Source organism: Ammodytes marinus, assembly GCF_949987685.1.
Source record: "Ammodytes marinus genome assembly, chromosome: 5".
NCBI classification, from domain to species: domain Eukaryota; kingdom Metazoa; phylum Chordata; class Actinopteri; order Uranoscopiformes; family Ammodytidae; genus Ammodytes; species Ammodytes marinus.
The window spans coordinates 8596212-8622522 of record NC_137234.1 but is presented as its reverse complement, the minus strand read 5'-3'; the positions used below and the strand labels follow the sequence as shown (position 1 = coordinate 8622522).

Sequence of the window (26311 nt, the reverse complement as noted above, 5' to 3'; positions counted from 1 at the left end):
TTGATATGGATATAATATGGATATGAGAAACAGCCTCCAGGCCACGAGTTAAGGCTTCACATCTTAAGTCAAATCTCAAATGACTTCCTTTTTTATTTCAGGAACGTGAAGCTGCTATGGTGTGACAGGGAGGGCACAGGCAGCACATTCACACTCTTGTTTGCTAATGTGCATTGTTTCCCAGATGTCATTAGGCGCATGGATTTGGATGAGTGCAAGGAACACCCAAGAGGTGTGTCTGTATTTCCGTGCTCAGTCGAAGGAGAGGAGGTGACTAGTCGTCGCGCGGCGTCTGAATCCGTCAGCCTGTTTCCTGACCTAGAATTTAAAGCAAAGATCTAATATCTCGCGGAAGGAAAACCATGGATGTATATCCATCGCTCCCCGGGGCTCTGAGGCCTCAGGAATAGCTTACCTCCTTCTTCTATTCTGCCTGTCTGTTTCTCCAGTCAGAAGATAAATGAGCATGCTTTTATACAGCTTGAGGAAGAAAAAAAAAAACAACGTCAAAAGTCCCCACGGGGTCCTAACCCAGGAAGCAAGAATGTGTTATACAAAGAATGGGACAGAGATCCAAACTAAATGCAAAGCAGCAACATGTTTAATAAAACTAGGCTACAGTCGTATCCCTGGTTGTTTCCCATAACCCCTTCAAAGGGTAACCTCAAACTGTTATTCATTGTTTAATAGCTGCTATTTTTTGCTGTAATTTTGAAGTCCACTTATTATATTACCACTCTAGTCTCTAGTTTCATTTATTACAAGTGTACATTACATTTTTACAGATCACAATGATTTGACATCCTTTAATAAAAGTGGTTATAAATGATGGTTAGTTGATGTTAAGATGTGATGTAAGTGAACAGATGAACTACCAACGGCCCTGTAATGTTAAATTACCTTGAAGTCTGCATTGTCATTTATCAAGGCTCAGCCCAGCTTGTGCTTGGTTAGCTAAACATGATTTATTTCAATGTAATGAAGAAGCAATTGTAACAAGAAAAACATGACTAAAACTTAGAGGCCTGTACCTGAGTGATGAGTAAACCCACAGATACCCAGCAGTCATTTTGGCTGTTAGGCAGTCATACAAACTGTACAAACATACCGCAACTTTTGGAAATGAACACAGTACCATCATGTCTTTAAAAAAATCCATAGATTGTTTAATACAACATACCATATTCTCAACAATTCAACATCAATAAAATTGTTAATTAAAAAAAAAAATCTGCATATTACCGTTATTGCACAGAACAATTTGAATGTACTTTCCATCGATTTATTTTTTAGTCCCTTTATTTTTTGTAAAAAGTTAGTTTGGACTACATGGTCATTATAGTCCAGGGGTCGAAATAATAATAAAAAAAAGGGAATAACAAAAACAAAAAACAAAGTCCCGGAATCACTCGAGACCAAAAAAAGGCTAGGTACAGTAGCCACACGAAGAGAGCATTCATAATCAGCAAGAGGGAGAACCATGAGCCATATCCAGTGTTTTTTTTTTCCTATATGCAAAACGGATTACACCAAAGCTGCTTCAGATTGTTCCATGGGTGAAACCATCTGTGTCACTCCAACCATCTGCATATTCTGTCCATACTTCCAGCCCATTACTGTGTCGTTGTCTGTAATGTCATCCATCATAAATAACTTAGCCTTTATCCGCACACACGTTTGCAAAGCCCAGCTGTCCACAGTGTGCGCTTGAAAGGTAAGGCTGTAACCGTAGACTTTTATATGCACGATCCACTGGGAGCATACTATGCACAATTCCTTTTTTTCCTTCCACAAACATTGCACAATTCTGGGGAATAGCAAACATGTTATTGATCCTGGAAGGTAATATTTCCAATGGCTTTAATGTGGGGAGCATCGCCATAAATAAATCATTGGTTTCATAAAATAATGAACAATGAAATAAATCATCTACAGCTTGAGGAGCACATTGTGTCCAAAACATGAGCACCACAACTTTTATTTACCACAATCATGTTAAGCACAAAATAATACTATTACATAATCATTTTTGAAATGGGATTTAGAAAGGTCAGGGATTAGCAGTTACTGTGTGAAGGTGCCAACCATTCTGTCTGGTGGCAAACCCATAGGAGATACTGCTTCTATTGTTGGTAGAGAGCATATCATATCAATAACTTCTCACATTCCCTTCTGTATCATGCCTGTATTTCATATGTGTGTACCGCCTAGGTTACATCTGAAAATATGGGATGAGTGACACTGATACTGTCACCAGACACTGGGATCAAAAGGCTCAATCAAATAATTTATCCAATGCTGAAATCCTATAGTATAAGCCACATTTGACCACAGGATTCTCTGCTACTTTTCAACTCTAAAATGTATGATATTTCTCATTGTTAAAATGCAATTTATTTTTAAATACCATTTCACTGATTTGTACAGTGCATACAATATGCATCCCCATAATAGTGACTTTTTTTTCTCGTTATGTCATTTTCATTGTGACCAATGTAAACTGTTTTGAAGTACTATTAATAAAAATTGGTTGTTTGTTGTATTAGCTGATATGACAATAACAAAAAAAATTGTTTTATGAAGTACATCTCTAACAGTTTTGTATTTCCCATGATATGGTTGTGCCATACAATGTTATGTAAGTTTTCTTCTAATTCTTGGTGCATCTTCGTTCATATTTTTATCGGATAGTGTGACACAGATATACATTTGATGAATCACAGAACAATCATCACTGTTGGAAAGGAAAAAGACCATATGTAGCACATAGCATTCACATTTTAACACCGATGTATTGTAATGTTGATGTACTTGAAAATGCATCAATGTTGTATAAATGTGCTCTTCAACCCATACGAATTCCGTTCATAAGTTGACATCTAACCTTGGAAACAAAAAACAAACACTAAATAAAAAAATACAGACAAAAAAAACAGCAATGGCCAAAATATGATCTGCCCGTCGCATTCTGGCTGCTTGAAGTGTTTTGTTTTTCTTCTTTTCTGATATATTTTCCCAGTATAAATCCACAGGAATATGAACTGCTTATGACAAATGTGACTTTCAATTAATGCCCCCACGGGCCATGGCAAAATTGGCTATGTCCGGTGTTTTTCCTCTCACTTGTGAAAGTCAGGAACTGCCCTACTCTTTGGGGCTTCAGTCAGAAAAAAACAAACATATTACTCTATGTTAACAGACCAGGATCCACACGTTTGTAGGAGAGGAAAGAAAATGTCTTCTTTTCCATTTGTCTTTATTTTTTAGCACAAAATGAATGAATCGTGCCGCTTCGTTAAATCATTTTCATGTTAAACTTGCGAGGAGCATCCACTGTGTTGCTGCTCATGCCAGCGTCCGATTTCCGTGGCACGTACTCAATCTCAATGTTGTGCTTAGTGTTGCCTTTACCTCTGCTCCATAGGAAGAGCAGTACCAAGCAAAACAAGACGACACCGAGAAATGATATGAAGCCCATTGTGGTCGCTATGATCAACGTCTTTATATCAAAGGGGAAAGGAACATTGGCCCTTGTGCTGTTAGCCCCATTTTCTGCTGGCTGGTTGGAGATGAAAGCAAAGGTTTTGTTGGGTTGGTGTGGCCAGTCAGGGGAGTAGCTATGAATGTGCAGATGAGCAAGAGAGGTGTCATTTCCGCCTGCGTTGCTAGCTATACACACATATGTACCATTATCTTGAATCTGGGCATAGCGCACCTCAAGGGTACCGTCTGGCAACACAGAAAGCCTTCCAATTGTCTTGCTGGTGATAAACTTTTTCTGTGGGGATAGCCACATTATCACTGGAGCAGGATCTCCATCTGCTTGGCAGGCAAAATGAACAATGGCTCCCTCGTCAACAAATTTCTGCTGGGGTTTGCGATCCCTTATCCTAGACTTGCGACACGTGAAGTAGTTAGGCTGCAGAACATCTGGGAAGTCTTTGAATTCCTTGCCTTGGACAAACTCAGGGGAGGCACAGGTAGGCTGCTGCCTGTTAAAGTTCAGTCTCCAGCGTCGGCGGAAAACCCATAACAGTCGGCAATCACAGGCCAAGGGATTATCATACAAGGCAAGGGTTTCCAGGTTCCCAACTGAATGGAATGCAGACTCCTCTAAAGTGTTCAGAGAGTTCCCAGACACATTTAGAATCTTCAGGTAGTTCAGACCACGGAATGAGTAGGGCTCTATCATTGCCAGTCTGCCTCCTACCAGGTGAAATTCCTGCAGACGCAGAAGATCATGGAGTTTATTCCCCTCAATGGTATGGATAGGGTTGTATGAAAGATTAAGAAAGCGCAAATAGACCAAGTGGCGCAGCGCTACATACGGAATTGTGGTCAGGTTGGCGTTTGCAATGGTCAGGGAGGTAAGATTTAATCCATACAAGCAATTTGGGGTCATCGTGTCCAAATATGGCCAATTGGCTATTTCCAAGACTTTCAGCCGATAGAGTCTTTTAAAGGAGTAATCCCGTATGACATTGATATTGAGGTGACGCAGCCTGAGTGTGACCAAACTGTGAAGGTGGGTAAAAGCCTCTGTTGGCACAGAAGACAAGTTGCACTTCTCCAGACTCAGGTGCTCCAGGCTGCTCAGACCATGAAAGGCTCGGTGGGAGATGAAAACCAGGTCGTTATCACCCACCTCTAAAGACCGGAGGTTGTACAAATCCTGGAACATGTAGTCCAACAGGATGACGATCTTGTTCTCACTTATGTCCAGCTGCGTGAGATTGCTTAGGCCTGTGAAGACTCCGAGCTGGATCAGTTTGAGCTTGTTGCTGCGCAGCCCCAATGTCCGCAAGCTGTAGAGGTTGTTGAAAGCTCCGGGTTCGATAGTGGAGATGGTGTTCTCACTGAGTTCCAGGTTCTCGAGGTTGGGGAAGAAGGTAAACTCGTCTGGGTTGATGGTTCTGATGCGGTTTTTGCTGAGGTCCAGCAGTTTTGTTTCTGCAGGAATTCCCTCAGGAACTGTCATGAGCTTCTTGCGGTGGCACATCACGGAGCGCTCTTGAACATTGCACTCACAGCGGGATGGACAGCCTGTGGTGGATCCAGACAGTACAGTGCCCAGCATCAGGATCAGAATGGGCTGCCAGAAAGCCACCAGGTAGCTGTGCCCAGTCGCTTCCCCGGCCGCCATCTTATCGGTTACCTGGGGAGACACAGAGACAAGGGAAACAGTTAGAACAGCTAAAAAAACAAGACTATCGCACTTATTATTCCTACCACAAACATTTTAAGAAATCCGTTTTTTTTTGGGACATTAATGCTATACGTAAGCTCAAACACAGACACTACTATTAAAATCCATTGTTATGGCATGTTTTGATATCCCTGAGCTATAGGCTGATATTCAAATGTGTTTTCACTGCTAAATAAAGCAGTTTCACATACTGTATCTGTTGCAGGTAGAGGACAGCAGAAATAACTGAGAGTAGCATAAAGCTTTATTAAAACACTTTCATTTGGCCACTGTCTATTCCCTGCAAGATGGTTAGTTAAGAAATCATACGTACTAAAATGATGCACATACAGAACAGAGGGTATGCATGCTGCTGCAATATTCATAACAAATGAATAGATGTGGGTGTTTATGAGGGAATAAGGTTCTGTATGTGGTTTCATAATTGAGAGTTTGGAAGGTTTTGAATTCTGCATCATACAGACACATCACACATAACTTTACAGGTATTCTAAATAAAAGTAGTTGCTGTGAACAGCATTGTACCAGACCCATTTGTGATATAGGAGACAAAGTACTGATCCAAGGCCAAATATAATTATAGTAATCCATATAGTGAACTGTCTTGCATTGCAACCTCATTGAGCCTGCTGTGGAATGCACCACACCATTTCCAATGCACACCTTGCAGAAAATCAATCACTCAATGCTATCACTCTGATATATAGTGAAGGGAGTGCAGCTTGCAGAGAAATGAACAGCATTTTTCAGATAATAATCCAAATCATGCTGTGTCACAGACCAATACAGTTTAATGAGCACATGTGCTTTGTTCTGGTCTCTTTTCTTAGTCCCAGCGTGAATTTGCTGTATGAGTTAAAAATAAATGTTGAGGGGATGGAGCAGCGGTATCAGGTGGATTCAATCAAAGACGGATGGTGGCGAGTGTGATATATGTGCTGTGGCTGACACGCGACTCAAGCAATCTGTTAGGATAAAATATAGACCATACACCACCAGGTAATTGGATATAGAGAGATAAATCCAGCCCTTAGGAGCAAAAACTAACCATTTTAATTGTAATTACATCTTTTAGCATTCTATGCAAAGAGATGGTCGCACCATTTATGTACATTATAATGGGAATTGAACCAGGAGCAACATTTGCATAATGATTTGTAGTTAGTGATTCTGAAATGAGTTTCAGAAGTGGTCCGGCAGTACAGGGCAGATACATTTAAAAGATTGATATTTAGGTTTTAATGGATTATTTCATCATCACTTTAAGGACGTCATTTCCAACATTAAAGCGCATGGAATTGCACTGAGATGATGTAAGGAAAGGAAAAAACACACATCTTTCACATGTAGACTCATGAAAACGTGTCTATGGGGAATTCTGGTCTATGTGTTATGCTTTGATGAATTCTGCCAGTGGTCTGCAGTTTTTATCTCTTGCTCTAAATGTTGTCCTTCAAGTTGATTGCCAAATGGTCGTTTTTTCTCCTGATTCAAGCAGGATTCGTGAAGAATAATGTACACTTTTGTCCTTCAGCAGATTTCATGGACCATATGACCGTCGATAGACAGAGATTGTAGAGGAAAGTGGAAGAAATCGGTGATATTATGGTTGACGGTCCATTGTGGGTTGACATGTTACTACCATTATTCCCACTGAAGCAAGGAAGGGGCAACTGGACATCAGGCTCATCAAAATCAGGGGGGTTTAATGGGTTAGGTTGACTTTACTCCATTTCACTTTATTACCTCTGATGTCATAGTTCAGACTGGGGATTTGATGATACCATCTGTAATCAAGTGAAACCAATCAATTTCAAACAAGCAGAGATGAAGGCATGTTCGAGATCAAAGACCCATATGAGAACCTGCTGTGCTCCTCGCTCCGTCCCAGCCATTCTTCATTCATCATTCTTATTCCTTAACCCACATTGATCAAGTCATTGCTAAGCGCAGTGAGAGAGTGGCGAGGGGCAGAGACACCTAAGGAGAAGGAGTGGTTTTTATCACAAGCTCAATTCCATCTGTCACCCTCTATCATGTGGCTATCGCATATTGGATATCAGTCAATGAGATGCTATTACGTCCAACTCTATTACCGTCTGACACTGACACCCAATCAGGGAAATTATCAAATGATAATCCTTTGTTAAAGCCCCCTTACTGCTACTATAGCAGGTTATGGACCGCAGTCAGTGGTTTAACAGTCACTGTTTTAAAATGTGCCCATTACTTTATTTTTATAATTTTTTTCATGACAGCAGGTCTGACATTTATTACATATGGCTACAGCAGCAAATGTGCACGTACGGACTGGGACACATTAAGATAAAGCATGCCATTGCCAATGAAACATTTCCAGTACTGTTTTGTTAATGATTTAGCGTTATCGTTCCCCTCGCAGGCATGAAGACTACAGTTCTTCATTCCAATCAGCATTCCAGTAAGCTGCCAGAGAATTACATTAATGAGGTGAAGTGAGAGAGAGGGTGCTTCTCCAAGGAGCGGATGTGGTCGAGGAGAAGTAAGACAACGTTGCTCGATAAATGAGGACCCACTGGTCCGAGAACAGTAATAACTAGATCGATTAATGGTGAGATTAATGCCGTTATGACAGAGTCCACTCAGACCTGAAGATGTTGCCTCATCAGGAAGTGAATGGTGCCCTACGCTCCTGTCCTAGTTAAACAGTAAATATCTCATCAGTGTGTACAACCGTGACTAAAAGGACAATACGTATGGTTTTTACTGTCCCTTTGAACAAAATTGCTATATGTCTGTCGGAGGGGGGTCAATTGGTCACACAGTTTTAATCAGCTCTGAGTTATGTCTCAAATGAAGAAATGTTGCTACTTTTCAATCACCCTTCTTTAAATTGCAGTATTCTACACAATTGAAACTAAATTAAAATCCTATCTTATAATTGAATCATTCATTATCAGATAAAAAAAAATTCTGCAGTTTATCTCTACAGGCCTGAACATATATATTTTGTAATTTTACTTTTTGAAAGATGAAGACATTTTGTACTTATTTAATTTGAACACTGTTGCTCCAAGTTCAACAGGTTTCAATCACCCACTTGTGGTTATTTATTTTTAATTGCTTTCTGTCCAAACATGGCTTTCACATACACTAATGCTATCACTCCACACAATGTTGTTCCATGGGTCCGAACGAGGCTGTCTGTTTTCATTAAGTTCTCCACAATAAGCCCAATCAAACATATTGTTGGGGCTTAACAGTCGCCCAAAGCCTTTAGTTTAGTTTACCTGACACAATAAATCACTCACTCCTGTTAAATACCTGTAAGCATCTAGGAAATCCCCAAGGTGATGTTGACGTTATCTACGGCGCAAAGTGTTACCAATCCTTGAAAGCCCATTTGGGAATAAACTGCTTAGTCAGCTGCCAGACACATTCTGAATGGACAGACCCAGCTGCAGACTTTTATTTACTGTTGTATTTTCCTGACTTTAATAAACTATAACAATTTGCAGTGAACAGATGCCCCTATCTCCAATCTGCTCCTGAAGTTTAGAACACTCATTTTTCACAAGAAAAAGCTATCTATTACTTTGTGTGTGTGTGAAATTATAAATTTAACTCAGCAGCTTCAAAGAACATGTATGTATAATGGCAGCCACTCTAAATCCATCTTAACCAGAAGTGTCTGACCTATTGCTCCCCAGGCAAGATCACTTTCACACTGCTTTTATGTCGCCCAGCTGAAATTTTCGAGCGAGAGGTTACCCTTGTGTCATTGAGAAGCTAAACTCCCGGGGTGGGATTGCTGGCTGCAGCTAGGCCTGTGAAATGGCAGGGCTTAAATGTAAGCCAACGCCCGACAGATGGACAGCAAAGCCCTAATCCAGGCGAAGAAGCTGGTTAGTGCAGCAAGGTGAAGAGCTCCAACAGTGACCAGCTGTTGGACTGACCATACTCTGCCACCAAACCTGTTGACATGTTCCTCTTAAACTTCACCCCCCCCCCCCCCCCCCTGCCACCCCCCCAAAGGGCGTCATTAGCTGTTTCTGCACAGGTGATTACTGATACAAGTAGAAATTCACATTTAAATATAACAAAAGGTGTTTGGTATATGTATTCTACCCTCATTGATTTAATCGAGTGGACATAATATTGATTAAAAAAGGTTCCTGCATACAGAAAATCCATTAAATAATGTACACTATAATAGTTACAGGGTATGAGAACTACAAACTGTGGCATCCAAAATTACTTAAGTTGGTCGAATACATTTTCTTTCCTGTCCATTGTTCATGCGTCCCTATAGAGCTGATACATATTGGATCCCTAAAGCGATATATATCGGTTGTTGTCCCCATTGCTCTGACCTTATTGAGTTGTGTGGGTGGGGTATTACAGTAATCAATGAATGTGTTGTTTTTGTTGCTGTTGTTGTTACTGTGGTCATAAGTTAAATGGTGCTGCCGTATTTATTGTATTTCTTTCTAAAGAGTTCCATGCTTGTATGTATTGAACAAATTCGACAGAAATCTTTATTAAGAGTTATTTTCCTCAAAGGCAAAATGTTTACATTAAAACGGCATCATTTCCAAATGGGTGATCAGTCGTCTACTGATGTTGGTTGTTAAAACTCTAAAAGTCACGTTTCGGTGCACCCAAGTTCACCCAGGCGCCTAATTTGGGCTAGTAGTGTGTCTGTGTGTGTGTGTGTGTGTGTGTGTGTGTGTGTGTGTGTGTGTGTGTTAAAGAGAGTGTGTTTGTCCATATGTGATGTTCCATCATTATCAAGCTCATTAGCCTCATCTCTCTTTTCAGAGAATCACCATTCATCTCAGGCTCTTAGGAGATGTGTTTTCAAAGAGAGACGGCCTCCTGAATGTCAGACTTTTCTAAAGACGATCCAGCATTTTGGTAAGAGTCCGATCAGTACTCACTAATGAGGACCCACACTCATTTCACAAAATCAAAAAAACATAATACAAAGGAAGCCTGCCAGTACTTGAGCTAGAGAAATGACAGAAAAATCTGATATGGTTTCCTAATCAAAGCCACATTGACTCTTCCAATGTTAATGCTTTGTGTGATTTGACAACATACTCAGTTATACATTAATATCACCATCTGACTACACATAGCCTTGTAATGATTCTAAATTAAATGTAAGCATTTTACCTCATTTCAATTTCTTTTCAATTCTAAAGTCACAACTTTACTGTTTACTTTCGTAGTTTAATTTATCAAAGACCCATATCGCTTGCTGTGCATTGTGTCTGCAGCGCATAGATGAACCTAATCAAATTATACTTGGCACATTGCAATGGAAGCAGTAAACTAAGCTCATAATCACTTCATTCTAACCTTGTCTAACTGTAATGCAGCCTGCACGCATTGAGAAAGACAACACACTGTACCAAACTAATATTAACCAATATCACTATGTTTCCTATATATAATCATCTCCTACCTTCACAAAGCGACCACTTCAATCTCTGTTCATAAAACCTTGATCAAATATCTGCAAAGTGCCTCTAAAGTGCAACAATATTGTTCTGACAGTGCCAATGAATCATGTTAAGCTGTTTTGTATTGCATCTTTATGTTTTAGTGAAGTTCGGAAGGCATATTAGTATCAAAAGTGAAGCTCTAGTAGCTTACAATCAAGTAAGCTGTTAGTTTATTGATCCAATGCCAATACTTTATCTAATGAATAGGACTGGGGTATGTTTAACTAGATGCTGATTCTTAAACTGTACCATGTTCACGTCATTTTGTGTGTGTGGCTGACAGTTTAGTTATTGCACAGCTAAAAAGGCGAGGGAATCCAGCAGCTTGCAGCTCTCTGAGACTCTGCACTGCAGTGCTTTGAGCTAAATGCTAACCTGCTCAAAACAGCCAACATTTACTGTGTTCCATGTTCACCATAGCCTACTATTAGTTTAATGTGTGAGCTCACAGTTTGTAATTTGCGCTACAGGTCGGTAGAAATAGGAAGTATTTCTTACAGCAGCTGCACTACATTTAAGTATGTTGGAGCAGAAAGTACCTTAGCAGAGCGGATAGATTGTGAAAGATTGAGCTACCCTGGAGAGAGCTGCCAGAATGGCTACTCCCTTTTTCTCCCTAAGGCTGAGAAAAAATGCTACATATGCAGGAGGGCTGCTTCTTGCACACACACACAGACGCAATTCCGTCTGACTGTGAATTGCTATGTCCTATTCTCGCTCTGAGGGGCCTGATCTTTTTGGTTGGGGACATCTTGCTGACAGAGCTTTTAAGACATGAGGTGATTCTGTCACAAGGGCACATGGTTACACACGGACTCTTCCCCAAACACCGCAGGAGATGCCGACCTTCGGCGCTCCGCAGAACCCCTTGCTGATATGCTGGCAAAAACTGACAATACTGCAGCTATGGCGATAAACGTAAGAGATAGAAGCAATGAAGGTCACAACAAGGCTTGTACTGTTATACTGGAACGTGATCTTGGTTTTAGTGTGTGGGCTGGACCTAGCTTGTTCTAGTTTTAGTTTACCATAAAGGCCAGCACTAACAAGGCCCCATAAAGTACTCAAAGAAAGGCTGTTTCAAGGAACGGGACAAGACAATATGTTTATTTTTATTTTTTAATTCAGCAGTTTGTAGTCCTGAGGCCGGAGAAGCATATAGACTTGTATGTGAACATGTGACATACAGTATATGAGTCCCCAGAACAAAGACAAGTTTGATTAATGATTATTAATTTAAGTTATTTATTGATCAAACATGTCAAATATATCTGTTTGTAAAGACGTGCTAATGCTTTCTGTTTTCAAGGAAATACCGAACACATTAATGGAAACACACTGAGTTGTGCCTAAACAATTGGTTTAGAGTAGATTCCCATTATTAACATTATTACCAACACTCAGTTACTTATACCGACTCTGTAGCAGACATGAACCTGCGTCGCTTTAGATGTTAAGTACACAAACTAATGCCTGAGTGAGGCAGTTTTAAAAACTTCAAATAAAAATAGCCAACGTAGAATTCTTTAAAGTTGCTTTTCTCGCGCTAAAATTAAAATGTGATAATTTGTACTGGGCCTGTATAGTATAAAGGGCCCACACGTGAAGATACCATAGTTAAGATACACATTTTTTCTTTTGTGAAGTAAAGTTGTTTTATTCAATTCCTTTACATACAAAAGTATTAAGCCTTCTCCTTCTCTAGCATAATTTACTAAATGTATTTAAATAATCTCTTTTTTCCTTCCTTTTTTGCTCAGAATGAATTATTAACAAGTGATAAGTAAATTATTCAGCTTAATCACGCCCTTACCACTTCCATAGCACATGCGTTTGCCAAGACTGAATTATTCAATTAATTTATTGAGTGGTTAAATGGCTAAGGTTAATGGTTAAATTGTTATATGGTCTCATTCTATATTAAAACTATACAGAATGTATCCAGATAAATGAGGGGGGAGACTGGACATATAACTCTCCTAACTCAATTTGTGAGCGAATACATTTTCCCCTTAGATGAAGTGAGTGGATTTGGCAGTTGCCCTGAGACAATGTGTGTGTGTGTGTGTGTGTGTGTGTGTGTGTGTGTGTGTGTGTGTGTGTGTGGGGCGGGGAGGGTGTTTACATTTGGGCAAACTCTAATGCTGGTTTATGGCGCAACCGCTACATCAACTTGCCCATATATGTATGTAGGACTCAGCTTTAATAGCTGCAACTATATACCGTGGGCTATGCTGGTCCCTCAATTAAGGGAGTCAACATGGAAACATGCCTCTGTTTCATAATGAATAATAGGCTATATCTTATTTGCTGCTAGGGAACTGTGATGGGCACACAGTGTGAAGCAGCTCGGGGCCATATTGACTTTAATTGTGACTGGCATCTGCAGCCTTTTCTCCCAGTGTGGTGTAGAAAACGTCCCCTTTGCTTATGTGGCCCCGCAGCTCACAGTGAGGCCCCTTAATGGGAAATGAGCTGTAATTACTTGATGGAGAGGTGACCTCGATGCAGAGAATGCCACTCTAATGCACTAGGATGAGACACTGGAGGATACTGCGGCGGTTGCCTTCTCCAACAGATTACAGACGCAACTCTGACAAAAAGGGAGCTCTGACAATGTGGGAACTGTATTCATCATTCACTCTTGTTTGTCAGTGTGTAATTTGAAGAAATTATCACAAAATGACTTTCAGTCTGACAAGGACTTTGCTTTGTTAGAGAAAATGAAAACAAAGCTGGATAGAAAACATGGTAAACAAGGTTGAGAATGCCACTTTGAGAACCAACACCATGCATTAGAACCCTACTGATGACTGTGCCGGGCCATTATGGCTTCTTGCAGTATGTGGTGTCAGTGTAAATGTTGGCTGATGCCCAGCTTTTAAAATCCGGTATCGGTTTGGCTTTAGTATGTAATTTAACTGTTCATTGGTCTATTTTATTACTTTGAGGTGAACTCTGGTGCATAATGAGTAGCTTATTGCCATGTACTTCCTTCATTTACTGCAAATTGCTTCAAACATATCTGAATGCACAGGCCCCAAAGGTCTGGGTAAAAATTAATATTGAATGAAAGAACTTGCATTATACTCTAAGCTATCACCATTGTTATCGGCCAAAACAATCCAATACCGTTCTTGCTAGAAGCGTGTGCATCTATATAATTGTATTTGTTTAGAATTCAATTATGTTTTAATTGAGCTAGTAATCTTTTCTAATGATAAGCAAAATGAGAGCTGCGACTCCTAAACTGGCAATTCAAGATTTTCTTTTAATCCTATTTTCTTTCATGATTAAAAGAGTAAACGTTCAATTTAACTCACAAGGATGCCTCATAATGAGGTCCTGAGTAGAAAAAAAAACATTCCTATTCAAGAAAGAACTCGGTGGCATTGAATGTAATAAGGCAACATGTGTATCTCAAGGCCTTCCTCCCACATCTACCCCTTCACAGTTTGCTACAATCACGTTTGAACCATGAGTCGAAGAAGAATAGGAATAGAACAACATCCTACTCTCAACTTTGATTTGATCATTTTTCATATAGCATGTGGCAAGTACTTGTTTTTCTATAGGACATCCATGAAGGTGACTCTCATTCCGAGACAGACATGACAATATTTCATTGATTTTGAAAAATGGGTGCCAGTGTAACCACACATTTCAGCGAGGTGACAAGATTCAAGACACACTTTCTTCATGGAAAAACAATACATTCAGGTAAAAAACTATAGTGCTTGATTCATGGCTCCCCGAAATGTACAGACCCTTGTATAAAAACTGCCCAAGCAAAGTCACCGCAGTTTACCCATTTAGGATTTATCACCTTCAACGACATGGGCTCAGACAAAAACACTATCTCATAAGTGCTTTATCAAAAAAAAAAAAAACAGAGGTGCTTCATAGGAACTGCACACAAGCCAGCCAAAGCTCTGAGGCAGATTGTGTTCCTAAACTATAAAAAAAAGTGTTTTATTTTTATACTCTCCACTGCAATCCAACAACAAGTCAAAAGGTAGATACAGTATAACCCTCCAAAAAATAAGCGACATGTCTGCAGTGCATGACAGAGAGGTATTCCTGTTCACCCTCTATTTATATGTCGGGGGGGGAATCGCCTTTTGCTTTAATGAGTTTTGACCCAGACTGTTTATCCATTGACTTTTATCACAAAAAAATATAATGAGAGCGGACCCCAGAACGACACGGCATTTGATATGCATACAGTGCAGCTCCTCTGCACTGGCAATGGTGCATCAGGATACCTACTCCAACTACAATGAATCACCTGATTTTATATGCAAACGAAAATGGCGCCTGTTTAAGCATGCAAACTGAGTGTAAATGAATTGTCCAAAGGCCACGACGGTCGGCTAGGTTATCGATTCAAACACCTCTCCGCTGATTAAACAGGCTGAACAATTGACACATACCGACAGTTCACAAAAAAATGCACAGTATAAGGTTGCAGTGGGATTTGTCGCACATACATAAATAGCTGATATATACGCTTTTGCAAGGCTTGCACAGTAGGCATTAATCCATCATCATAAACAAAATGTAATCGGCACTTTAAGGGTGCAGAGGTGACACAGTTCATCAACTAATCCTCTTCCCTTTTACAGCCTAAATTTACCTAATTTATAAAAAAATAAAAATAAAAAAAGCATAAATTAAACAACCGTATGCTAACACTTTTTATTCCTGTCCACAATCTACAGAGAGTGGAGCAGGCAAGGCCGACCCCGACGTGAATCCAGTGCAGAGATAGGGAAGCTTAATCCAGGTCCTCTGAGAGATCGCCCAGAAAGATGAAGTCTTAATTAGCCTGATAAAACCCCCACATAACGACGCCATTGATATAGGCTGAGAAACGAGGACTAGGCAGAACAAAAAATAACAAAAGGCTACTGTATATAAGATGTCCGAGATGGTCTTTGGAGACATTTAGAATATAGGAACTGCAGTGGACGGTAAAAAGGGGCAGTTCACTCTTCTCAACTCTCTCCACTCCAGCAGGGGAGTGTCGTAGTCTCATCTCTTTGAGCAATCCACCTGCTCCAAAAATACCCTCATAAAGAGGCTTAGAGGAAAAATGCTGACCTTCGTATGATTAAAGATTATGTGAAGCAAAACAACAACAGTTTTCGGAGTGCTTAAGCAATATCACTCATGGGAGGTTTGCGCAATTAGAAGCAAAATAACTCGTCTAAGCTGTCCTTGTATTCTCCCGTTCCCTATCTGCGGCTCCCTGTAGTACGAGAGGGAGGTCGGTCATAAAGATAGCGAACATGAAAAGAATTGCATCTTTGCTAGCTCTGCTAATCCTAAGGGTTCTGGAGGGAGCAAAATATCTATTTTTAGAAAGACAATTTAGGTATTTTATAGGCTGCACATGAATCAATGAATATGTATAGTAATACCAGATGGCAAAAAAAACAAATCCCTTGTCAACACTTGTGTACTGCTTAAGAGAAGTTCTGGAAAAAGGCATGTCAACAACTTTATTCTTTAACGTAATTCTGCGTTTATGTGTGGATGTATGTCTCTTAGAAATACATAATTGGATTCTGAACTCACATCAAAGCCCACAAAACCAGTCAGTCTATAGAGCCTGGAAGTGGGATCTCACTTTGCATGCCTTAATTAATGAGTGACTGACTGTTTCCTTTGTTTCACCGTAAAGTAGTGCCTCTGTTGACGCATTCTGACGGACAAAGACACATTTAAGAACATTCATCTTTGTGGCTACGAAATATTGGCCTTGTTGGAATGTAGCTTGCATGACATTCACAGTAGAACAGTAAGCCATCAGTGCTGACACACTGCTGACTGTTCTGAGAAATACAGGTCCTTCTCATATAATTAGCATATTGTGAGCATTTTGGAGCATGAAGTGCTCCAAAATCTCCTGATAGCTAGCTGCATTGACCCTGCCTTTGATAAAACACAGTGGACCAACACCAGCAGCTGACATGGCACCCCAGACCATCACTGACTGTGGGTACTTGACACTGGACTTCAGGCATTATGGCATTTCCTTCTCCCCAGTCTTCCTCCAGACTCTGGCACCTTGATTTCCGAATGACATGCAACATTTGCTTTCATCCGAAAAAAGTACTTTGGACCACTGAGCAACAGTCCAGTGCTGCTTCTCTGTAGCCCAGGTCAGGCGCTTCTGCCGCTGTTTCTGGTTCAAAAGTGGCTTGACCTGGGGAATGCGGCACCTGTAGCCCATTTCCTGCACACGCCTGTGCACGGTGGCTCTGGATGTTTCTACTCCAGACTCAGTCCACTGATTCCGCAGGTCCCCCAAGTTCTGGAATCGGCCCTTCTCCACAATCCTCCTCAGGGTCCGGTCACCTCTTCTGGTTGTGCAGGGTTTTCTGCCACACTTTTTCCTTCCCACAGACTTCCCACTGAGGTGCCTTGATACAGCACTCTGGGAACAGCCGATTCGCTCAGAAATTTCTTTCTGTGTCTTACCCTCTTGCTTGAGGGTGTCAATGATGGCCTTCTGGACAGCAGTCAGGTCGGCAGTCTTACCCATGATTGCGGTTTTGAGTAATGAACCAGGCTGGGAGTTTTTAAAAGCCTCAGGAATCTTTTGCAGGTGTTTAGAGTTAATTAGTTGATTCAGATGATTAGGTTAAGAGCTCGTTTAGAGTACCTTTTCATGATATGCTAATTTTTTGAGATAGGAATTTGGGGTTTTCATGAGCTGTATGCCAAAATCATCAGTATTAAAACAACAAAAGACCTGAAATATTTCAGTTGGTGTGCAATGAATCTAAAATATATGAAAGTTCAATTATTATCATTACATTATGGAAAATAATCAACTTTATCACAATATGCTAATTATATGAGAAGGACCTGTATTTCAAGTTTTTTCTTTAAAAAGAACTATCTATGACATTCAACACTGACGGCATAATGTACATGATTAAAATGATCCTGCTATAATCTGTCCTACAGTCTGGCAGCTGGCTGATGGACCAGCCATGGCAAGGTGAAGAGACACTACATATTTTTCCTTATCGCAGTTTCACTCATAACCGCCAACATGGAAAGGAGCAAGTACACGGAAATGCAAAAGAGCTGAATTATTTATTTGACATTTCCATATCTGCCACAGGTTCAGGGCTAGGGTGAGTCTGCCTTACGTCATATCATTAGCACACTTTGAATGCATAGCGAGACTTACACTTCAGTTCACAACATGGCACACAGGAAGCAGAATTTTCCCACCTGAAATTGGCTCATTTTGTCGTTGTAATAACTTTTTTTTACCCCACCTTGTGCAACCTTTCAACAGAATCCCCTTGCTAAATCAGTTATGAGAGATAGAAGGGTTACATTGCCTGGGCCATCAGCACTCACTCTGCAGGCCTGATCTCTCTACCCTCAGCGATTCCCACAGGTTCCCAAACTACTTTGCACTTCTGTGGCGTCCCGTCCACTTGGCAGTGTCCGGCAAGGTCAAATGCCATTTCATTTTCTCGCCTTTGATCGCCGCCTGGGCTCTTTCATCAGCCTCACCCCCCCCCCCCCTCCCCCCCCGCCCCCCCTCATCCACCCGCGGGCCATCACCATCACCATCACCGGCAACCATTTCAACCTGCCCTCAGTCATTCCCCTCAGCTCAGGAGGATATGACTGGCAGTGCACCAACTTTTAAAATATGTCCGTCCAGAGGTAATACATATAAGCAATCGATCAACTTCAACTTGTCAAACCATACTCGCAAAGTCAGAGCATACTCTCTGCTAAAAAATGACGGAAAACTAATCCATGTAGACCACGGAATGCCTGTACATGTGGCATACATACAACAAAAAGGCCTCCTGCCAGTAATTCTGTATTCTGTGTTCCCTGAATGAGAGCTGAAATGCATTTACTAAATGGGATTCTCCATTTTGCCCCCCCCCCCCCCCCCCCCCCACACCTATGCTTAATCTACCCCTACCATACTGTGAAGCTCAGTTTAGAGAGGACGCTAGGCTTTATTCCAAATCAAATCTGCACAGCCACAACCACATCAGTTATGGACGTGCTAAATATTTCAACATGTCAAATGATAATGCCTGCAAAGTGGCATATTCTTTTGCATGATTACCATATTATTAAAAAATAAAACAAAAATTAAATTATAAATAGAGCAGTTTGATTTTTTTCGGCAGTTCCGATTCAAAGAGCAATCTTGACAGACCTCTTTGGCAGTGAAAACTTGTTTGAGATTTGTCATTATTTAAAAAAAAGTTGCATACTGTATGAGCTATGATGAGAAAGTGGAATTCAAATAATTATGTGCATCCCTGTTTCAATCTGGGTTTCTTAATGTCTGCAGTGTTTCCACCGTTTGAACAGGAATGCAAGTGACTGAATGGCAAGAACTCCTACTTTATTTGTCTCGTTCAAAAGTTGACAGGACCTATTCATGTGCCAGATACTGTATACATTTAACCGACTAATGGCCTGGAGTTAAGATATGGACCAACCTCAGCAAATACAGAGTGTGGGCACTGGGAGATCACCCTGATAGTAATAGAATTCCTTGTGTGGATCCCAACACACATTTAGTGAGACAGCAAAGTATTCATATAAGCACATTGCTTGTTTTTGTCACGTCCTAGTAGGGCTGCACAATTACTCGTAACAAAATTGTGATCTCATTTCTACATGATGACGATTCTCTGGCTCACATTCCCCTATTAAAGTCATGATCAATGTTCACCTCTTTGCTTGGGAAAAATTCCAGCTGCTATACATAAATGACAATACGCTACACAATGTTAAACAAAACAAGCCAATAATGCATATTTTAGGAAACAACTCAATAGATGTTGTAACTTTTATTCATCCTTGACGCCACAACATGGTGATACTGTAGACTTACGTTTTGTAACTGGGTTGTCCAGTTTTATTTATGTATTGTATGTACAGTATATTCTTAAGCTGCTACTTCACAGTGTACGTGTTCAGGGTGTCTAAGTGTCAGTAAATGTTTTTGTTGAAAACACTATGAGAAAATATTGATATGAATTCTTGAAATGATTGACATGATTAATCATGCAGCCCTATGTGTTAGTGTAGGTCGGTTGGGTTTGTGTCTAGAAAAACTCACATCTGCTCATCATGCCACCCAGTCTGGTCGATAACCTGAAATCTGACCTCTTGTTTCCTCCCTGCACTTTCACTTTCCTCCATCGACAGTATTAGCAGTGCTTTGTTACAGTGTTCCGTCACTGCTTTCTCTCTCTCTCTCACTCTATCTCTCTCTCTTTCTCTCTCTCTCTCTCTCTCTCAGCATTGACGGAAATAGTGGGTGAAAAGGAAGCCAGAGTGAAGGAGGGAGAATGGTAGGCATACAAACAGAGGGAGCTTTTAGAGGAAGTTAAACAGGGGAGAGTTAAATCCAGGGGAGAGATGGAAAAAGAGGAGCTTTCAGCAAACTAAAAGCCTCAGCCCCTTTATACCTCAAAGCAAGGCCCGCGTTGTCTCGATTCAAACGACCAATGCGAACAGACTTTCAATGGATAGAAAAGCAACTTAACTCGTCTGACGAAAGGAGGGAATAATGGACCTGACGCACATTGAAATATTTGAATCATCAGAGTAGGCTTCAATCCAAGGTTCGCAGAGGGGGAGAGTTTGTATACTGTGGCAGCATTTGGGATTCTCCATGATCTTAATGAATTCTAATTCATCTAAAAAAAAATACTGCCCAAAATCATTTTTGAAAACAAATAGTTTATCAGTTTATAGTTTCTTTCACTTGTGGTATCTGGTACTTTTCTGGGGGTCTTTTTCCATTACTAGATAGTTCGTACTGCCTCTGTGTGGCTGTCAATCATAGCTATTTTAGTGGCTAACATTTAGCACCGATGCTCTTCTACTCAGTCTTCATCAGGGCGATTATTTTCAAGTATGGAAGACCAATTATGAAAGAAGTATAACAAAAACTAGATAGACAGCAAACTTGAACACTGCGACTGTGCAGTAGCTTGGAAGTGTGTTGTGCAGGATAGGGTGACGCTCATTAATGACTGTTTAATACCTGTCACCTACTTTTTTGGAACCTCAACGACGAAGTAGGTACCAAAACAAGTAGGTGCCAGGTACTTTAACATTTAGTGAACAACTAACAGGCGAGTAGAGTACAGTAAAGTAGAGCCAGTTCCATGTGATGGAATAGCGCCCAAAAAAAGACAATGTAGCAGATCCAGTGTAAATGACAACTTCACCTCTGAGTATCTACTCTCCCGGCCTACTAGACCGAGGAGAGGGAGTTGAGAGTGCTCGTCCTGTACCTAAACAGTGAACCCTTTGAACTCTGGATCTCAACAGGGTGTTTTAAAAGCTATTCCATCAGTGTGCAGGGACACAAACACACTATCTTGTTCCCACTCGTGGAAAATATCATATGCTCCATTCGAGTGCGTCTGCATGAGTGGCGCTGCTATTGTTTCGCTAACGGGTTTCCAGTCGCTACAGAATAGCACTGTTTGAATAGACGCTTTCAGCAGAACAGATGCAGTTCATTGTCATTTTTTGCTTCACACTGCTTATCGTCACCACTGCAAAATAATTTATTCAAATTCTAGTCACAAATCATGCACGTGCCAAAATCAAATAGGGTAATAATATCCATTGTCTACACATGGAACGGAAGGGAAGGCATTGAGAGCAACAATGGACATCAAAATCACAACCGAAAAACATGACATTTGGTTTTTCAGTTTTCATGCAGTTTCTTCTCCAGCATACTGTAACTAACAGCTAACAGTATAACCATCATTACTGCATACCCCCTATATCGCATAGCATATGGCTACCAGAGGAAAGTTTGTATCTGCCTGGCAACAGGAATGCCAGCATAAGCACTGCTCATCTCCTGTGCAGTGAATACAAATGTGCTTCTCTGGAGTGGTGATGAGGAGCCTTGGTAGTCACAATAACTCCTCCATAACCTTTGACCCGAAAAACCTCTCCCAGCATCATTGCCTTTTTAATGATGCATGCTGTCAGGGAGGTTTCAGCAGGATGTTATTTCAACCCTGGCAACGGTTAGGAGTTTGCAGCTATCTCATTTAAATGTTTTTTGAATATAATTGTCTTGAAGTTGAATTCAAGGGGTCATTAAAATGCTGCTGGCAATGGTCAATTGCTATTAGAATGAAATCTTGCTATATTTACGTGTAGACTCAGAATCAGGTCAAGGCCCATGAAATTGCAGTGCTCTAAGCATACTCTATACAGCCAAGAATACATTTCTGCTGACTGTTGAAAGCATGTGGTAATCCACCATTTCTTTGTGGGAACTTGATTATTCACACAAGCATAAAAGGTGAAATCTCTCTCAAGGCAACTTTGGAAACATTGTATGTGAAGCAGATCGGCATTAGTTGCACTGTATAAGCTCCTCTGACATCAGTCCTTTAAAGTTGGATGGACCCTACAGGCTGATGTGAAAGAGTGGCATTTAAACGTGCCTCTGACTTTTCTCTAACACGGCTCTGCTGTGCAGTGACATTTTAGAATGTTAATTGAAATACTAGTACAGTTACATCATAATCGGTTTCAGATTATCTTGCTTTTGTATCTTTTTTTTCCCCAGGTCTTTCTTCTAAAGACTTAAAGTACAATTCAAGTAACACTAGAATGTGATTTTGTTCTGTAGCAATACAGTACATCACATGGCTTTGATAGTGAACCATCTTCCATTAGCGTTGATGTAATAAATACAAGGCTACCATTTTGTGTAAATGGTGGACTATCTATCCATCCATCCATCCATATTTGTTTCAAGAGATCACAGTGAAGCCAACTATGACTCTAATGAAGTCCAAGTGGAGAGATCATTGCATGAAAAAATATGTGTATAGATAATGCAGCATTTACTGTCTGAATCTACAAGAAATGAATATATATTCAACAAAGCATTGTTAAAACAGCATGATTTGTTTGGAGCTGAGAGCACAGGCTTTTTTTTTTATCTTTGGTCCCCCACAGGCCTTGGAACCATTAAGCCTGAGAACCGTGAAAGAATAACACATCTACCACCGACACTCTTGCAAAGTACAAAACCAAATAGTTTCGGACATGGTTCAGAACAACAATGACACAACATGACACACAGCTGCTCCACTAAAAGAAACAACCAATTGTTCAAAGGAGAGATACATCTGAAGCATCTATCGAGGCTGTTAAGGAGCTATCTGCTTGTGCCTCGAAATTTCTAAATATTCTGATAAAAAAAAATGTAAGTTCAAAGGAATCGCACATATAAACCTTTTTAAGAAAGACCAAGAGTAAGTGCTGTGCTGCTGCTCTTCCTGCTTACATAGTTCAAAAGACATCCACCAAGGACAACAGACACTGGTGAAATAGAACCCCCACCCACCATAACCCCCACACCTCTCAAACAGCTATGATCCCAATGTAGGCCTTTCATGCAAACATGCCATCTAGCCTTGGGACATCAGTGTATCAAGGTGTTGGCATCATGTGAAATGGCAGCCACAAGTCGTATAAAAACAACCCTAATTGCCATCCCGCGTGGAAATTCTCACCGCACTGTGTCATCATGGCGTTACGTAATATAGGCATGGTAGGCCTCACAACTGGGAGCTAATAAACACCTTGTCGAAGCCGTGGGTGTCAGGTTTACACCAAGGACCGATGTCTCCAAGAAAAACATGCTAACACTGTCACCAGCCACATTAGCCCGCTAACTAACACCACATTGGTTGCTTAGTGTGTTGTGAGAAAGGCAGGTCTGGGGGTCAGTCATAACGCACTAACATCACGGTCCCCCACCCTCACCACCACCCACTCTGTCTCGACCGCTCCCTCTCATCTGTCTGCAGACAAATCTCTTGTGAAGCAGATTTCTTTCACAAATGATTAAAACACACATTCCTATTCTGGTCTGCAATTGCATTCCTTCCACATGTGAGTCAATTACAAACACGCAAAACACAAGACATAACCATACTTCACTGAAACATAATGCCGTTATGAGAAGCATCATTTTCCCCGAGACATCTGATATTCTGTATCATATCGGCCACTGTGCAGAGGTCTGGCTTATTGCAAACATTGATCAACGTGTTGTAATTCAATATAGCATGTCAACGGCAGGCAGGCATAAAGCTGGAGGATATGAGGAGGGAGGGGGAGTACTTTACATGTGTCCTCTCCTGTATTGTAGTCTGTCGCAGGGCCAGAGAGGGGAATCCTATTGACAGCTTCGTGGATAGCCAAGGTCAGTGGCCGCACATTTGTTTAATGAAGGCCGGGCGTTTGGCTAAAGCGGATCACACACTCCAGCAGCCTTTTCAGCTGTTGCAAAGCTGCCGCGATCAAGGCGGCGGCAGCAGCAGCAGCAGCAGCAGCAGCAGCACCCCCAATCATCAAAGAGATCAACAGAAAAAAAATCCTGTCAGAAATATAACAGGATTTGCAGCCTGCAAATGACATTACACAAACCAGAAGGAGTGTATAGCCACAGTTAAAGGGATAACACAACATTCAGTGCAATAAGGTCAAACTAAAGTCAATAATAGTGAGTGCCAGAAGCATACTAGAAACCAGGCAGAGGGGAACTACTGGAGGTAGGTTTTTTTCTTTTTGAATAAGGAGATAATCAAACACACAACAAAGAACTCAGGATGGGGTGTACAATGCACATAAGGTGTACAATGCACATAAGCCCCCGCTGCCACACCCTTGCCCTGATGTGTGTCTGTGTGATAGCTCAGAGTGTATCAGTCATCTATCATCTTGGATTGTGTGCCCAGATAGAGGCAGAGAGGCTGCTGCTGCTCCTGTTTCTATCTGGCAGTCCGCTCCCTCTGGCTATTTATAACCAATAGAGCTACAGCACTTTATGAATGTCCGCAGGCACAGCAGCAGCACCACACAGCATCTTCTCATACTCTGCTGCAAGTGTTTTTGGTGGTGTCATTATAAGAAGCTGTGCTGGGCAATAAGGTTGGATGGGTGTGTGTGTGTGTGTGTGGGGGGGGGGGGGGGGGGGGGGTTGAAGAAGGGGGCCACTGCCATAGCCTATATTTCCTGTAAACACTGCCTTGAATAACAAACAATAGACGGCGTGTGGCACCTTACACACACACACACACACACACACACACACACACACACACACACACACACACACACACACACACACACACAAGTTTAATCTGTAGTCGCAGTGGAAAGCTATATATAGATCCTAGTGACTCTGTGTGTGTCCCTGTCCTGCTGAAAATCCCCCAAATCCCAAAGTCGTCTCTGGTGATCGATAGAAATGTTGCACCTCGTTGCAGCAGGAGCACTCTGCTTTGCCCATTTAACAGATAGCCATCTTTGCAGATGAATAAAATGGCATATGGGCAGGATCACGACTATGCCTCACACTTCCACACAATGAGAAATCTTATCACGGCAGAGCCTGTACATGGCCAAATGAGGAATGGATTAAGATAACATTTTGCAATATAACACACTCACACAAACAATAATACACATCGTGCGCGCACGCACGCAGACACGGACACGCACACACACACACACACACACACACACACACACACACACACACACACACACACACACACATCCGCGGGACAATTACATTTGATTAATGGTTAAGCCTTGGTCCTCCCAGACAAGCACTCACGCACGCGAAATGGCCAGAAATGAAGATACACTGTCAAAATTGTGCAACGATAACAGGTCCATAAATTGATTTCGAATCAGAGTGAATTAGATGCATTTTTTACCTGCAGAGGACGCGCCTAACCACACTCAAGTCCCGGTTTGCGTTTCTGCCCTGTCGACCGATTGTGCCCCAATCATCACGGACTTGGAGGAAGATTTTAGCCTAGAGGAAAAGCCTCCGGTATGAACGAATGTCGCCACTAGTTCAAACTATAATTCACATATTGTAGGGATGTTTTCATTCAAAGTAGCTCAGCTATACTAGGGAATTGCTGCATTCTGCATTTCACATCTCTAAAACCGTGGCCTCAGCCTACAGTAAACTGCATTGGCATAACAATGAACACGAAACAGTTCGAAAAACATATCTGCTTTAAAAAGAACACCCGGTTTTGGTTTTGAACGGGACACTCACCTGCTGTAGCCTTCACTGCTCCCAAGCATCCTTTCGCATTTCTCCCGAACGGCAACTCCCAGCCACTATAAGACTCAAATTGAGACGCACTATCTCAAGTCCACCGCCTTGAAAGACAGCTTTGGAAGAAAAAATGACTGGGGGAAAAGGGGGAGCGAAGACAAGAGCCAGCCGTTTCTCGCAGATTCCCAAAGACTTTCTCCGCAAAGGCAGTGCCGCGGTTCGATCCGAGATGACAGCTGTAGTTAAAAACAGGAAAACCCACACACAAACCCACACTAACGTAGCAAGCGTACACAAGCGCAGTACACACGGTGCTATCCGATCCTCCCTTTTAGTAATGGGACTCCTTGTGCCCCGAACTCGTCCGAGGATGAATAGTGTATAGAGAATAAAGAAGGAATGCAAATGTCAGGTATAGCGAGAGAACAACTCCCACGCACCGTTCCCAAAGCAAGCGCGCAGTTCTCT

At 41.4% G+C, this 26311-nt stretch overlaps 1 protein-coding gene across 1 annotated transcript; it reads right to left on the bottom strand.

The window, feature by feature from the left end:
* Positions 1-1202: 1202 nt before the first annotated feature.
* On the bottom strand, positions 1203-26311 carry lingo1a (leucine rich repeat and Ig domain containing 1a). The gene is made up of 2 exons (XM_080028230.1): positions 25841-26311; positions 1203-5155 (listed from the first exon to the last, which is right to left on the bottom strand). Exon 2 carries the CDS (start codon positions 5141-5143, stop codon positions 3296-3298), a length of 1848 nt encoding a protein of 615 aa, XP_079884356.1. The 5' UTR covers positions 5144-5155; positions 25841-26311; the 3' UTR covers positions 1203-3295.